The sequence below is a fragment of the Nyctereutes procyonoides genome, unplaced genomic scaffold (assembly GCF_905146905.1).
Source record: "Nyctereutes procyonoides isolate TBG_1078 unplaced genomic scaffold, NYPRO_anot_genome, whole genome shotgun sequence".
NCBI lineage: Eukaryota > Metazoa > Chordata > Mammalia > Carnivora > Canidae > Nyctereutes > Nyctereutes procyonoides.
The window spans coordinates 86778469-86795655 of NW_026575125.1; the positions used below are offsets into that span (position 1 = coordinate 86778469).

Here is a 17187-nt window from a genome sequence, read left to right on the forward strand (position 1 = left end):
GTTTTGAGCTCAGGAACAACAGCAATGATAACAGACAGGAAAGAAATCTTTATTTTTTTTTAAAAAAAGATTTATTTATTTATTTATTCATGAGAGACACAGAGAGAAGCAGAGACACAGGCAGAGGGAGAAGCAGGCTCCTTGCAGGGAGCTTGATGTGGGACTTGATCCCGGATTCTGAGATCATACCCTGAGCTGAAGGCAGGTGCTCAACCACTGAGACACCCAGGCATCCCCAGGAAAGAACTCTTTAGATCCATACCAGTTTCATGAAATCCATATTCGGGATACATTTTTGAATAGAGAGTTGTCAGAAATCTAGATGTAACTGATACGAGAATTTTCCATCTGGTTCTTTGTTTCAACCTAACAAAAAGCTCTTCTGATTAAAGGACAAATTTGTTTAAGTGACAGTCGTTCATTCAACAAATATTTATTGAGCTTCTATTTTGTGTCAAATTTGGCTCTGAGACCTAAAGACACATCAGTGAACTAGAGGCAAAATTCCTGTTAACAGAGATTACTTTTTTATCTGAGAAGAAAGTCAGTAAACAAAATGTGATTCTGTGGTGTGTGTGTGTGCATGTGCGCATGTGTGAGTGTGCCTGCGTGTGTGTGTGAATGTCATGTTAGATGGTTATAATGGCTATGGTGTAACATAGAGCAGGATATGGGGGTATTTAAGTTAGAAAGGGATGGGGAAGCCTTGTTAGCAAGATGATATTTGAGCAGAGATCTAAAAAGATGTGAGAAAGTAGGTCACATGGTTAGCTGGGGGAAGAGAATTCATCAGACAGGGAGAAGATTTGTGAAGGCCTTGACGGCCCAGTGTGCTTGGGGAACAGGGGGCATAACATGGAAGCTAGTGTGACTGGAGTGGCACAAACTGGAAGAAAGAGGTAGGAAGGTAGGAACTGAGGTCTTAGGAGTAGTGGTGATGGTGGTATGTAAGTGGGTTGGAGGATGGATGCAGTTTACATCATATAAGGCCTTGCAAGCCATGTTGAGAGGAGAAGACACTCCTTATGCTCGAACAGAGGATTGACATTATTTAATGATTACATATAGTCTACATAAGCTGTGTCTTTCATTCTAAACTCATTAGTCTTTGCTGAATCACACTTTTTTTTTAAAGATTTTATTTATTTATTTGAGAGAGAGAAAGAGAGTAGGAGCCAAGCGGGGCAGAGCAGAGAGGGAGAAGCAGACTCTCCACTGAGCAGGGAGCCTGACATGGGGCTCTATCCCAGGACCTTGAACCAAAGGCAGACACTTTACTGGCTGAGCCACCCAGGTGCCCCGCTAAGCTACACTTTAGTCCATAACTTTGCTTAGAAGTCAAAGAGTGGGGTTAGAGCTGTTTTGACAGTTTTAGGTAATTGTTAATAATAATGATCAGATTTAATTAATAATACTTGTTATTAATTCGAAGCATCATAACAACAACAGCAATAATAGCAACAATGTGCTTCAATGATACCACTTATTTGGTGCCTGCTCTGTGTACTCTCTACATATATTATTTCCCACAATTCATAATTACCTGTGAGGACGTACTGCTCTTCTTCCTATTTTATATCTGTAGAGATGTGAACAGGAGCCATTTGCTCTCCAGAGAATATTTTATTTATGCTGCAATGGATCTGATGCAAAACTACATTTATCTTGTTTTGGTATAAAGCAACAACAGAATAGTCTAGTGCACGACTGATTTATTTAGCTTACTTCCTTTTGACAAGTAATAATCGTGGTTTAATCCAAATGGAAACTATTCATTGAATATACTATATTCCAGGCACCATACTAAGTGCTTTATTATGCCTTGTCTCATTTAATCCTTACAATAACCTTGACAAAGAAACTGGAACTCAGAGATGTGAAGTAACTTCTCTAAGGTCACACTGCTAGCAAATAGTAGAACAAGGACCAAAACTTAGGTGCATCTGAGTCCAGGGCTTGCATTTTTAGCTGGTGTGCTCTATGACTAAATATGGGTGAGACTAGACCATGGTATACTAAAATCTTGATTTTTTAAAAAAAGATTTTATTTATTTATTTGAGAGACACTGAGAGAGAGTGAGAGAGAATGACCAGGGTGAGGGGCAGAGGGAGAAGCAGACTTCCCCGCTTGAGCAGGGAGCTCAATGTGGGGCTGATCCTGGGACTCCGGGGTCATGACCGGAGCTGAAGGCAGATGGTTAACCAACTGAGCTACCCAGGCACCCCCTCAGAATCTTTTTTGTTTTTAAGATTTTATTTATTTATTCATGAGAGACACAGAAAGGGAGGCAGAGACATAGGCAGAGGGAGAAGCAGGCTCCTGTGGGGAGCCTAATGTGGGACTCGATCCCAGGACCCCGAGATCATTATCTGAGCCAAAGGCAGACACTCAACTATTGAGCCACCCAAGTGCCCCCAAATCATTAGAAGTGTGTTTGGTGTCACATATTTCAAAACCTTCTTTATTTTATCTTTAATCTGTTAACATAGAGCCATCAGCAGTTGCTTAGATCCCTTTGGAGTGGTACTATAACCTAGGTTCCTATAAACCTGTAGCACAAATATACTGTTCCTTCTAGGTCTGCTTCTGTGACAATAAGCCTTGATCCCTGTGTTGTTTATCTAATCATCTAAACTGTCTGATCCCTGAGACCAATGATGGCCATGGCATGCCTCTTTCTCTGAATATATAACATGCGGAAAAATATATTTTTCATTTCTGTCTGCTCAATGCAAGCTATAAAAACGGTAACAAGGGCAAAATGCAAAAATGAATTGCTGGAAGAGAAATGAGAGGGGGAGAGGAAGGGCTGTGAGAAGGAAGGGGATGTGACAGATGGGGTGGGGGAGAGAGAGAGAGGGTGAGACTCTGACAAATTGACAATATATTACCAGTATGAGTCTTCTGACAGCCACCAGTCTACAGTAGATTCTGAAAGATTCTGCTTTCACTCCCCTCTCCTTATCGTAAGAATTGCCCCTAAGGCTTGCTCATATTTACAAAGTCAAAGAAAGAAAGAATTGTTATAAAAAGTTTATTTCTTTGAAATAAATTAGACTGGAATCTCCTGGAAACTAGCAGGCACATTTTATTTATCTCTGTATTTTCAACACCTGGCCCAAGGCCTGGTTCATGGTAGGCCTTGAGAAAATGTTTATTGAAAAAAATGAGTGTCTCAGTGAAGCTCAGGCTCTAAAGATGATGTAGATAATTGTCAACAGTATCCTACATGAGCACCCAGAGGGTTAGCATTGTAAAATGTTGAATCCAACTTTTCCAGTACTGACTGGTTTTGGCCCAAATGGCTGTTAAAGGGGATACTCCTTCTATTCTTTCGTTTTCCATATACTTCTTTCCCAGAGACAGGAGGACCATTCTCTTCTGTAGTTTCCAAGCTCGGACCTCCAAACAAGCACAGAACTGCCATAATTAACTTACTGGCCCAAATCAATGAATTATTCTCAAAGATTTACTTTTTAACAACTGGAGCAATGAGCTTGGATCCCCTTCACCTGTCTCCTCTACTGTCCTGTGCTGCCTGGAGTTTGCTGTCTTGCACAGTGGGAAGGCAGTGTAGATAAGGTTAGCTAGCTGGTTACATAATAGAACTCACTTTTTTTTTAACTCTATTATCCTAAGTCTTATGTTGGAGTGCCTGGAGCTTCTCAAGGTATTTGGCAAAATGTCAAGGGAAAAAATAGAAATTTACAATCTGATGGAAAAAAATACATTAATTTTGAAAGTGTAGGATAGGTTATGTATTCATTGTCATTTTATTTTATATACGTATATAGTTTTAGATGACTTTAGAAAGCTTTCTTAGTACTCCAGAAAGATTTGTATAGGCAATTAAATTATGTAAACAAAGCCCTAAACTGTTGCAATTCAGGCTTTTTTCACTTTATTGATTCTGTCTTAGCTACAGACATTCTTTTGAGTTAGGAGTCGGTAAAGAAAAATCTCTTTACAACATTTACCTGTGAGATTTGCTCTGAGTATGTCATATTTATCAATTATTCTCATTTCCTGAGTTATCCTGATAATTTTAAAAGCATTTTTCTGATTGACTTTAACCCAGAAATTCCCAGAATGCTTAGAAGTCCCTCTGGAATTGGGGAAGTTGATTCATCTTGTGCCTCCTATTTACCAGAAGGGTGTAGTGAAAATCATGGCTGGGGTTTGAGCCTGAGTTCTATACTTTACAAGCTGGTTGATCTTGGGCAAGTTCTTTAACCTCAGTGTGCTTCAGTGTCTGAATTTCTTCTCTCCTTGTTTACAAAATGAGGATGAGGACTGTCAGGATTGTTGAGAGGTTCCTATGACACACTTGTTGAGTGCCCAGCATAATGCCTGGTCCCCACTCCCTCCTCTGTTCACAGTCTTTGAAGTCAGCACCCCCCTAACAACCCCTGGAGACTTCACGTCTGGGGAAATGAAAAGTGGCTTCTCTTCACAAAGAGGTTGGGGACCTTCAGATAGAATCAACCCTAGAGGCTATTTATATGACATTTATTTTTTGCATTAACGCCAAAGAAACCTAACTGGGAGTTCAGTACAAATAGCTCAACAAGAATGTATACAGTTGGGGGGAAATAGTCTTATACTAACAGTACTAAATGTTCACTGAATGAGTGTTTAGTTTCCTCCAGTCTGCAGGGCCACAGATTCATGCCATTGAAAATAAGTAAAGCAGAATGAAAATAGTATGCAGCGTTGTTCTTAAAATTCATTCATTTATGTTTTGACTGGTTATCTTTTTCTCTAGGCAATCTCTTGTGGAATTTCGAGGCTACAGTTCATCTTTTTTTTTTTTAAGATTTATTTATTTATTTGACAGAGAATGAGAGAGAGAGAAAGAGAAAGAGAAAGCGAGAGCACAAGCATGCAGAGCAGCAGGCAGAGGGAGAAGGAGAAGCAGGCTCCCTGTCCAGCAGACTGCCCCACGAGGAGGCTCGATCCCAGGACCCTTGGATCGTGACCTGAGCCAAAGGCAGACACTTAACCAACTGAGCCACCCAGGGGCCCCTACAGTTCATCTTTTAAGCTTAAAATAAGAGGACAATAGAGGCTGGGAGAGGAGGGGAAGGAGAGTGGCTGCTAATGGGTATTAGGTTTCTTTTAGAGGTAATGAAAATATTCTCCACTTATATAGTGGTGATAGTTGTACAACTTTGTGAATATGCTAAAGACCACTGAATTATACATTTTAAACATACATTTTATGGCATGTGAATTATATCTCAATTTTCTGAAAAGGTGAATAATTTTGATTGGGAGACCAATGTAAAATAGGACCAATATGAAACAGGAGTGTTAACAGTGAAATAAGATACTACATAATTATATGGAATTGTATCAACTTCCAGATATCTGAACATGAACTATTTTCTGTGGGGACACACTGCAAATTATTTACAGTAAAAATTCTTTTGGTTGTAGATTTTACCAATTTGTATTGAACACCGTGAATCCAAATATTTATAGGATCAATATCTAAAATCTCAAGAAGTCTCAGAATTCCCAGTGATGAGTGTCCTGTTTTTCAGTTTCTTGGAGTAAAGACCCTATAATCCTTCAAGAATCTCACCCTCAAAATGACTCCTGTCATTTTGCTCTATCTTCTAATCTTGAATTGTTTTATACTTCCAAAGCAAAATATATCCAAAACTGTATAGGAGTGCCTGGGTGGCTCAGTTGGTTAAGCCTTCAACTCTTGGTTTCAGCTCAAGTCATGATCTCTGGTTTGTGAAACCAAGCCCTGCATCTGGCTCCATGCTCAGTGCAGAATTTGCTTCAGATTCTCTATCCCTCTCTCTCCCCCTCTGCCCCTCCCCCTACTTGTGTGCATGTGCACTCTCCCTGTAAAATAAATAAGTAAACAAATAAACAAAGCTGTACAATGTGTTATTTTTCTGTCTTTTTAGGGGCCTCAGGAAGAGGCTGAGCAGATGAGTCCCTCAAACAAAGCCAAATAACCATTTGCTTTTATTATTTTCTCTGAACTTACGGCTAGTTTTGGAGAGATGTTATTTGCCCCTTTCCCTCTCTCTTTGTTGTAGACACAAACAATGAAGCATTACTTTTCCCCACCCCCATTCTCCAACTTTGAGAGTTTGAGAGTCTTATTTGAACTAATCAAACAAAAGCTTCTAGGCTGCTTGGAGCAGGGACTTGACTATAGCTTCATCAGTAAAATAAAGTATCAATAAAATTGCGTGGCAACTAGAAATTAGGGATCAGAGAGGCAAAACTAGTGGAGAGAATGATTTGGGAGATTCATCAATCTGGCTTCTAGAATGATTATCTGTGCTATAGAATTTCCCAGAGCTGAAGTGAAATATGCTCCCAGTTACCAGTTTTCCTGGCCTGACCGCAGAGTCACCAATCCAGATTTCCTCTATTGATATTGGGAAGGAGTTGGAGAGGATGCTTTAAATAAGGAACACAGCTTATGGTCACTGAGAAGTAGTATATCCCAATTATAAAATAATACAGTAGCAGTCAAGGTGGTATATCATATTTGTGAGAATTCTTTTAAAGATTTTATTTATTTATTTATTTATTTATTTATTTATTTATTTATTTATTATTTTAGAGACAGAGAGAGCATGAGTGGTGGGAGGAACCAAAGGAGAGGGAGGATGAGGAGAATCTGAAGCAGACTCTGTGCTGAGCACAGAGCTCTATGCAGGGCTTGATCTCATGACTCTGAGGTCATGACCTGAGCCTAAATCAAGTGCCAGATGCTTAACCAACTGGGCGCCCCCAGTTTTGTGAGAATTTTGTTGGCATGAGTCAATTGCTGAAAACCTGGGTTATTTGAGAAGTTCTTATTCTGGACCTCAAGCCTAAGGACCTCACTCTAGAATTAATGATTTGTTGACCCACTGCCTAATGAGAGATCCAATCTGACATTTCTTCCAAAACATCCTCATTACCTAACAGTGGTGTTCAAATATTGCTAAGGTTGATTTGATACATTTAATTAACTGGCCATTTTGGATAGTTTACATAAGCTAATTGTAAGAAGGGACAAAATTCCTCTGTCTTCTTAGGTCCAGTAACTGGCAGTGTGAAATTAATTGACGAAGATATGTTAAATAGAGTCAGTTTATTAACATGTGCATTATGCATACACATGGAAAATAACCTCAGTGATGGGTAACTCAAAGTGGTGTTTCAGAACTTGGGGTTATATAGCATCTTAATAAAAGAACATCAGATTTATAGAGAAGAGACAAAAAAAGGGGGTTAGGGTTTTAGAGTTGCAAACTGTAGGAAGGTAAATATATGGAGGAAACTAATAGAAGATAGGAATTATTTCGTAAAAGGTTTGTTATGTAGATTCCTCTTGGTGTCCATCTCTGGGCTGATAAGAGTCTAGAGCTCTCTGCTGGTCATTAAGAGTTCTGTCTTTCAGGAGTAAGGAAAAGAAAGACACATTTATAAATTCATATCCTGTTTTCAGGCAAATGGGGGAGGGCAGAGAGTTTTTCTTATATCTGTTTCTGCTCAATTGTCTCTAGCTCAAAATAATCCTTAATGCCAAAGTGGCACATTTTGGAGTGACATATACCCTACATAATCAATTGAGTCAGATAAGTAGGAGCAAATGCCAGATCAATTAAATGAACATGAACCAAAAATAAGGACAATTATCAATTTTCTATTTTTCTACCAATTGGGTTACACAGCACTGAGATGCTATTTGGTAGAACTCAGGTGCCTTCTGTGAGATCCTGGGCTGAATGTGATGCTCAGGCCTGTAGATGCCTTCGGGGCAAAAGGAAGTTGGAACTCTTCCTTCTCCTTATGTTCTTGGGACCAGATTCAGCTGGAAACAACTGGTCTCAGGAATGTACTGAATCAGACATCTACTCATTTCACCACATGGATTCCACTCTGTTAACTGATTTAATATCCCTCTCAATTACTCTCTATATGACGCCTAAGCAGTTAATTTGATGTAAATAATCACTCATATTGGCCATTTTACTGAATTTTGAGGCTGGTTTCTGCAAAATGAATAATCTGATTGTTAGCTCTTTTTGACTTGCTTTCATCCTGATGTTCTTGTTCTCATTATATTGGAAACTAAAGAAATGCACAAAGATAATCTAGAAAGACGTTTCAATCTTCCTAACTATCCTCCTTTCAGGGATACCCAGGTTTGGAAAAATACATGGCAATTAAGGTAAGGCTTCCCTATGGGTAAGTGAATTGAAAGAGTGGTGTTAAGTATGTGTGTGTGTGTGTGTGTGTGTGTGTGTGTACATGCGCACACATGCACATGCGCGCATGCTTGTGCTTTATGAAAGTTGGGAGAAGTGGAAATGCTATTGGTCTGGATAGGGACCCAGGTGGCTGGCGTGGGGGAAAATTAAAATGACACTGAAAAACTTAAACTGAAAAAGACAGCCCACACACATTTTATTATTCTGTGATCTGCACCTCTAATCCTTGCCTTTATAATCAGGGCATTATATTCTGATTTTTGCATTTAATAATTCCTGTTTTCCTGCAAAGCCTCATCTGTGTGTGTGAGTGGGGGTGAGAGGGACAAATAAGATTTTTTTCTGAACCCTGTATCCTTCTCACAGAGGAGAAAATCCTCTCAGGAACATTTTTTTTAACCTGATCATTTAAATTTTACTGTTAAGTAATCTCATGATAAATAATAGGTATTCACCAGAAAAAAAATTAAAGTGATTTACCATTGTTGAACTCTGCTAGCCAAGCTGCACTTGCCCTGAAGAGCTGCATAATTTATTCAAATGACCTGAGGCTTTTAAAATCAATCTTCCAGCAGAAAAATTACCCCCCTGTCCCCAGGAGAGTGAATTTTTTTGTGTTGTACTGCTTCCTATGGCTGACATTTATTTGACTCTCAAGTGTATTTACATTGTTGGCTTAACTTGGAGTACTTTGCTGAATCAATAATATGCTGTATTTCTTGCTTCAAGTGGTGTCAATATTATTGTTATTCCTTTTTTAAAAAACTTTTTTCCTTAATTCCCTGCAGTTACAAAGTTTTTCTTTGACTTGTGAAAATTTTTGCTTCTAAAATTATGAGGAAGCAGAGTAAATGTTCTTTTAATCTTCTGGGAAATGTGTGCCTCTTTAAACTTTATTTACGTCAGAACTTACTGTAATGAAGGACAAAAGCTCTAGACAAGGTCCCTTGCTCCTCGGGGGTGTTCAAGGCTAGGTCTCCCAGAGGCGAGCCTGCAGTTTGTTCTCAAGCGTTTATAGCTTACCTCCTGGCTGTTTCTTCGCAACCAGCATGAGAGGGGGCTAGAAATAGAGCTGGGTGGGAATCTGACCCATCGTGACCACTCAGGAGGCTCTGGCCTGGAAAATTCCCCTGGATGTGGCAAAAAACAAACATTAGAAATGGAGGGAGAAACTAGGCTTAAACAAAGAGCGAAACCAGTTCCCATTTCATCTCTCCTGCCGATAACCACATGTGCCCGCTCATTCGTTTCCCAGACATCAGTTCTCCATCAGTTGGACAGAGCCTCCACCTGAATCTGTCCAGAGCATAGGAAATTAACATTTTGAAATGAAATACAATGGTGTATATATATCTTAGGAGCATTTCCTCAATGCCCCAACTCGGTCTAACCAAAAGAATCACCGAAATGGTGGTGTGCAAACCTTTGAATCCTACCGTAGTTTTCAGGCAAGGGTGACCTCTTCTTTCTGGTCCTATATGCTACAGGATTGACTGCAATATGGCGAATAAAATTAAGAAAAATATTTTCTCCCACATGGCAATCCTTCAAACTCTTTTTCCCATCTTTAGTGTTTTTGTGACAGTTTAGGCATGATTGGCTGTGGCTTTTTGTAAATGTTGCATGTTTTCTTTTTGCCAGGACAAAGAACGAGAGGAAAGGGGCAGCGAGTGTTCCCTCCTGTAACGTGGAGGTTAAGGGCACAGACTCTGCCCTTCGATTGCCTCGGTTAAAATTCAGATGTCCTCATTTAATAGCTATGTGACCTCCGAAAAGTCGTTTAAACTCTGTGAGCCCTAGCTTCCTGATTTGGAAAGCGGAGGTAATAACAATACTTCATAATTGCATCTACTGTATGCGAAGCGTGGTTTCAGGCACTTTCAGTCTATTAGCTCATTTATTTATTTGACCTTTTTTTTATAGTTTTTAATCCTTTTATTATTCTTTTTAAACAAACGGTGCCAGGGATGGGGACCAGGGGGGGGGGCAGCGGAGGGGAAGCGAGGCCCCAGGCCCACAACCCCTCTCCAGTATATTAGCTCATTTAATTTTCATAACTCTGAGATGTGGGTAATTAACATCATCCCCATTTCTCAGATGAGAAAACCACAACAGCGAGAAGGAAAGTAACTTGGCCAAGGTCATAGGATAAGGAAGTGGGTACAGCTGAGCTTGTGGAGCCAGGTAGTTGTATCCTAGAGGCCATGTACAGACTAGTACGTTCTACTGGGTCCCTCTAAAATTATTAAGCACTCAGTACCAGTGTCTGGTACTTAGAGTTGACTGTTGGCTGTTAGTGTCACTACTGTCACCTGTTCAGATCTTTCTTTCTTTTGTCACTCTTGCTGCTATGGGACGATTGTAAGGTTGGTCACCCCCACTGCCAACAAAAAGAAAAATCAACATTGACCTGAGCTTTGGTGGTTGCCCGACCCTTCTTCACCTTGTGAGCTCTCTGTTTAAACCGCAAACAGGACAGGGACCTGTGGAAGGAGGCACTATATTTGCTAATACCTCTTTTCGAAGACATGAGAATTATAACCATTCTGTCACCACCTCTCCAGCAACAAGCCAACAAAAATTGCTTGAAGCAAGGGAGAAGTTTTAGAAAGTTTAGACTTCGAGTAAAGTCGCTACAGTTTTTTAAGGCACAGAGGTAAAAAAAAAAAAAATCTCAAAAAGAAATGAAGGTGGTAGAAGCCGTTGGTGGACAAAGGCTCTTCTACTAGAATAAATTCCCTATTCTCCACTCCTTAACTCATCTTAGAATGCCAGTATCAGGGAAAAAAGAAAGAGAAAATTCTGCAAATAATTATATTCTTCTTTTAAAGTAAGCCACTGATTTCAAAATTCTCTAACACATTTGTGGAAACTTCATTTTTTTTGTTTGAGATTTATTTGAATGAGCTGTTATGATTGGAGACAGTGAGAATTTCAGATTAATGTTTTGCAGCCAAAAAAAAAAAAAACCTCTCTGGAAAGCTGGCAAGTGTTCATAAGTCAGCCCTAGAATTATGTAGGTTGAAGGCTCCCAGTGGACAGACCGAACATATAAGAAGGAAACCAGAGATCTGGTGCTATTACGTCCCCGAGTCTAAGGGAACGAATAAGCACAGAATTAAAAGCATTCTTCAGCCTGAATTTTTAAGGTAGGTCTGCACAATTTCTACATACTGTATTTGGAGAGTAGAACATACATTAAATGAAAATATTTTTTATGGATGAACTTTCCCTTTCTCCTGTATTTTAGCACTGTATTTTGCAAAAACTCCTAAATTCTTTAACTGCTGTTTCTCTTACAGGGGTGCACTTAGGAACTAGGCAAGCTGATTTATGATAACTAACTTTTAAACTCCAGCAACCAGTAAGTCTTCAAGTGAGTTTATTTGAGATTCTTTCAGTTACTTTGTTAGGTTAAGATTATGAGAGAATGAGCTTTAGACAAAAATGATAATTTTGCTGTTTACTAGGAGATTCTTCGGTGATTTTGGTTTTCATTGAGTAGTTTGTATGTATTTTGAAACTGTCACAAGTAATAGCCTTTCCTTTACTATGTTTACTTCAGCTAATTTTCTTTTGTTTTAATGTTGCTCCTAAAAAAAAAAAAAAAAAAACAAAAACCTCACCACCACAACAAAACCCAGTATCACAAGAACCCGAGCATGGATTATAACATTTAAGAGCTATGTAGCACTGTTCCTATTTTGTTGTGTTAAAACTGAAATGATAGCAAAGGAAAGATGATACAATTATCTCATGATTCATCATTGATGTTCAGTTCTTTCATTGAGCAATTAAAACTATTTCTATTTGCCTCTATATCAGATTTGGCTATTTTGTCTTGTTCTTTTCCTAATTGAAAAAAGAAAATGGATTTCTTTTTAAGCAGATTAAACATCTAGATCGAAAACTAATAGTCTCTATTGAAATGTGAAGAGGGGGCTTTTAGAAATCTGTACCTACTCCATAGCTCCCTCTTAATGATATTATTATTGTGAAAACAATGGAAAAGTTGAAGTGAAGGAATTCTTTTTAAATTAGTGAAACCCAATCCTAACCCTGCCATCTCAATATGTTTCTTTTGCATATTCTCTTTCAGTCTTTTGTGCACTCACTTTTTTCATAGCTTATGTTACTTATATTTTCCACAGCTGTAATGATTTGTACATAATTAGTTACTTGAATAAGGCATTTCTCTATGCAAGAGCAGGCAGCAGTGTGGTTTCTAGAAAGTATACAGACTGAGATATGTACTCATGTGTTTTTGAAATATTAGCTTTTCTTATTTCTTGATTCCTTCTTATTTGTTTCCCATATTGCTTGTCCAGGCTAACCTTTAGGACTATTGATTTTCTTTAAGCCTTTTGAAAATATGATAGAAATGATGGACAAAATATAGTTCTGTTCAGAATTTTCAGTCTGTTGCTGAAGTGCTTGGTGCTGTTGAGGAAATTCCCTTTTCTTCCTCGAGAAGCAAAATCCACTCTTACTTCACAAGGCATGGATGTGCTTCCTGGTGTTTTTTATAATTACCCACCTTTTTTTGCTTTTGACAAACTTTCAGAATGCTAATGATTTAATGATGTCCTACACTCTCTGTGTGTTCTCAGAGTCCCTCTTTTTTTTTAAAAATTTTCACAGAAGGCATAAGAATTAGGAGCCACTGACCTTTCAATATGAAGAGCAACATCACCCTTGCCACCATCAGCAAAAACATTACCAACAGCCTTCACTTCGGACTTGTGAACATCATTGGCAACGAGTCTACCTTTAACTGCTCGCATAAGCCGTCAGATAAGCACTTAGATGCAATTCCTGTCCTCTACTATATTATTTTTGTGATTGGATTTCTTGTCAATACTATTGTGGTTACACTGTTCTGTTGTCAAAAGGGTCCTAAAAAGGTTTCCAGCATTTACATCTTCAACCTGGCTGTGGCTGACTTGCTGCTTTTGGCTACTCTTCCTCTCTGGGCAACCTATTACTCTTACAGATATGACTGGCTCTTTGGACCTGTGATGTGCAAAGTTTTTGGTTCTTTCCTGACCCTGAACATGTTTGCTAGCATTTTTTTTATCACCTGCATGAGTGTTGATAGGTACCAATCTGTTATCTATCCCTTTCTGTCTCAAAGAAGAAATCCCTGGCAAGCATCTTACATAGTTCCCCTCGTTTGGTGTATGGCCTGTCTGTCCTCATTGCCAACATTCTATTTCCGAGATGTCAGAACCATTGAGTATTTGGGAGTGAATGCTTGCATTATGGCTTTCCCACCTGAGAAATATGCCCAATGGTCAGCTGGGATTGCCTTAATGAAAAATATCCTTGGTTTTATTATCCCTTTGATATTCATAGCAACATGCTATTTTGGCATCAGAAAACATTTACTGAAGACCAACAGCTATGGGAAGAACAGAATAACTCGTGACCAAGTCCTGAAGATGGCGGCTGCTGTTGTTCTGGCGTTCATCATTTGCTGGCTTCCCTTCCATGTTCTGACCTTCTTGGATGCTCTGGCCTGGATGGGTGTCATTAATAGCTGTGAAGTTATAGCAGTCATTGACCTGGCACTTCCTTTTGCCATCCTCCTGGGATTCACCAACAGCTGCATTAATCCCTTTCTGTATTGTTTTGTTGGTAACCGCTTCCAACAGAAGCTCCGCCGTGTGTTTCGGGTTCCAATTACTTGGCTCCAAGGCAAGCGAGAGAGTGTGTCGTGCCGCAAAAGCAGTTCCCTTAGAGAGATGGAGACTTTTGTGTCTTAAACATGAGAGTGGGATGCGTGTTAGCAACCTCGGCTACTTGGTTTGAGGTCCCCTTGAATTATCTTTCAATGCCTTTAGTCAAGTAATGAGTTTCTTCCGTAATGTAACCTTTTCTCACTCTTCTAGAACAGGAAACCAAATGTAACTCGAAGTGCTTTCCAGTGACTTTCAGGAATGGCCCATTTCCTTCAATTTATTGGTACTAGACTGTCGTTGGGAAGGCATAACCATAACCTAGAAGTCACTGAGGATTTATCTCAAACTATAATTAATAACAAATTGTGAATGGTGACTTGGGGTTTCAGATTTCTCTTTGACAGATGCTGAATTGTTTTAAAATTGGTTTTTGTATCCATTTTCATCAGGCTTTCCTCTTGAACCAAGGCCAATTCTTTAACTCATTGCATTATTTACAAAACATCATGCTAAGAAACGTGAGCATTTCTAAGCGAAGAATACTATAGTAGATTGGTACTGGACTATTCAGGCTTTAGGCATGTGCCTTCTACTTTTAAAAATATTATAAATAATAGCCTTTTACATTTTACTTGAGCACAGGTTGATATTTAAGATATAGCTACATATCTAGTAGGGCTAGGAATATAGAGTAGATCACCCGTGCTACATTTATTTTTACAGTTATAGGAAGCAAAATATATAATAACATAGATTTGAGATTAACAAATATTTGAGTGTTCATTAAACTCTGAATACACACTTTTTAGAACTTTCTATCCATTTGAACTATTGTTTGAAGATTTCTATGTTCTCTGACAATTTTTTGAAAATAATAACTAAACACTGTGTTTAGTTGTGTTATAAAATGTAAAGGTCACTTTTTACATCCTTGACCTTTTGGTGCTTTGATATATAGGAAGTTGACTTGACTTTTATTATTGATGCTTTGATTCTGGGTTGCTTCCCAAAATATCTGGAGGGCTTCATTAACTCTTTAGTTTGTAATAAACCTTTAACTGGCATGGGAAAAAGTTATGCCAGAATGGAGTTTTGATACCCAGGGAGACAAAGAGATCTGGCAAATGACAACTTTGGTGTCACACACGCACAAAATATCTACCTGTCTGGGCAGTGCAATGTGTCTTTGAAGGTGGAGACCATGGGGTAGTCTGAACCAATACCTATGGATTCTGTTTCTTTCACATTTTATAGGATTCTGTGGCACTCTCTTAAATCAATTGCTGATCTATAGATCTCCTTTTCCACACTATTAGAACTCCCATCAGACGTGTAGCTAAAATTGAGTTACCTAGAGTTGACTTAGAGTGTGAGTTCTAATTTTAGAAGTTAGATATTTCATTTTGCACCAGCCCTGCATTATACCAGGTTATCTAGGACCATCCTAGAGCAATGCTGACCTCTAAGGTAGAAATAGTTTCAAAGACTTAGTATTTCTGCCAGTTCCAGGGCTCTAGATGAAGAATTCTCTTACCCTACATTCTGGGAAATGTCTAATTTCATGTAATCTATTATTATCAACAAAACAAATAGCTAAATGTGTAACTGACTCTGACTTCATATTTTAAATAATTTTGTAAAACATTGCATATAAATAAAATGTTTAACTGAATGATCATGTGTACTTACTTTTGTTTTAAAAAAATATTTATTTATTTATTTATTTGAGAGAAAGAGAATAGGGAGGAGGGGCAGGGGGAGAGGGAGAAATTCCCAAGCAGACTCCATGCTAAGCATGGAGCCCAACTCAGGGCTCCATCTCAGACCCTGAGATCATGACCTGAGTCGAAACCAAGGGTTGGATGCTTAAGTGACTAAGCCACGCCGTCACCCTGTACTTACTTTAAAAAAAAAATTGACTACTCCCAAGTATAGATTCTTACCTTTTGTTGTATCTTCCTTATAATCCCTACTGATACTTTATAGTTTCAGTCCCTGTCATTCCTTATCTGGCTTCTTTATGTATTAAGTCTCTATCTCTTGAGTCTCCAACCATAATTTCTTATTAATTATGAGAAGAAAGTCCAGATTGTCTATCAGCAAGACCATAAGAGATCTGATTGTTCCCAGACTCCCTGGCTTTCTCTCTGCTATCTCTCTCTTATACTCTAATTCAAGCATCACAAAAAGACCTACTGCTTTTTTAAGGCCTAATGTTCTTTCAGGCTCCTTTGCTTTTGTTCACACAATTTTGTCTTCTTGAACATTCCTCCAATCATCCTCACACCCAGGATCCTTCATTTAATCAATGAACACCTACTCAGCTTTTATCATTCTGCTCATGTCAATTCCTTTACCACAATAATATTTATTTACTAATTATAATACATTGCTCCACCTCCCCTAGGAGCTCCCTTAATAAAGAGAATTGTTTCTCAAGTTCTTGGGATGTTAAGCCTGCTTCCACTTCCATAGGAGGCCAGTATTGAGCCTAGAGTGGTTCTCTGAAGCTTGGACCACAGTGGTCTTTTCCAGGACTAAGGAGAAATGTCAATTGAAAAGGTGGGCATGCAAACTCTGACTGCAGAAATGTACACAGGTATAAAGGCCCTCTTTTCTCTTTGCAAATGTAACTTTCAGGTAAGTTTCTCAGATGGCAAATGAAACTATTCTTCTAATTTGACCATATTTCCAGGTATTACCTAGTCCCCTTCCTTTTTCTATGGGTCCTTCTTTATTCACCTCACCTACACAAGCCCAAGAGCCACTTAGTAATAACAACAATAGCTACTATTAGGTGAACATTATATGCTCTATACTATTATATGTATTTTATATGAATTATCCCATTTTATTCCCACAATGACTCAATTATCCTCATTTTATAAATGAGGACACTGAGGCACAAATGAGTCCCTACTAATCTTTAAATTTGGCTCTGACAGCTGATCTGAGTAATCTTAACAGCAGTATTTAGTAGTTTAAATATGGATCTTAAGCTACCAATCACGTACTTCAGAGATGGTCTTAAACCATCCCTCTAAATTTCATTGCTTGCACATGCCTGACAACAGCAATACAAGAACTCTGGGCAGGTGGCATATTTGCAACTATGGAGAAAAGGAGAGGAGGCAGATGGGTGAGGCTTTCTCTCTTGTCCTCCACTGCCCCTTTCTTGTGCTCAATGCTGTACAGAATTATATGTAGTAACCACTACCCCTTGCTGTCCCCACTATCCCATACCACAAAGCAAACCAGTCACTTTAAACAT

At 38.8% G+C, this 17187-nt stretch overlaps 1 protein-coding gene across 5 annotated transcripts; it reads left to right on the forward strand.

Annotated features, from left to right (window-relative positions):
- The first annotated feature begins 8165 nt into the window (after nt 1–8165).
- AGTR2 (angiotensin II receptor type 2) lies at nt 8166–15588 on the forward strand. 5 transcript variants are annotated; one of them, XM_055338440.1, is made up of 3 exons: nt 8166–8195; nt 11538–11611; nt 12877–15588. In XM_055338440.1, exon 3 carries the CDS (start codon nt 12912–12914, stop codon nt 13998–14000), a length of 1089 nt encoding a protein of 362 aa, XP_055194415.1. In that variant the 5' UTR covers nt 8166–8195; nt 11538–11611; nt 12877–12911; the 3' UTR covers nt 14001–15588. The 5 variants fall into 5 exon arrangements, with proteins under 5 accessions (XP_055194415.1, XP_055194416.1, XP_055194414.1 ...); XM_055338441.1 differs by lacking the exon at nt 8166–8195 and adding an exon at nt 10016–10057; XM_055338439.1 differs by lacking the exon at nt 8166–8195 and adding an exon at nt 11300–11384.
- Nucleotides 15589–17187: the final 1599 nt, after the last annotated feature.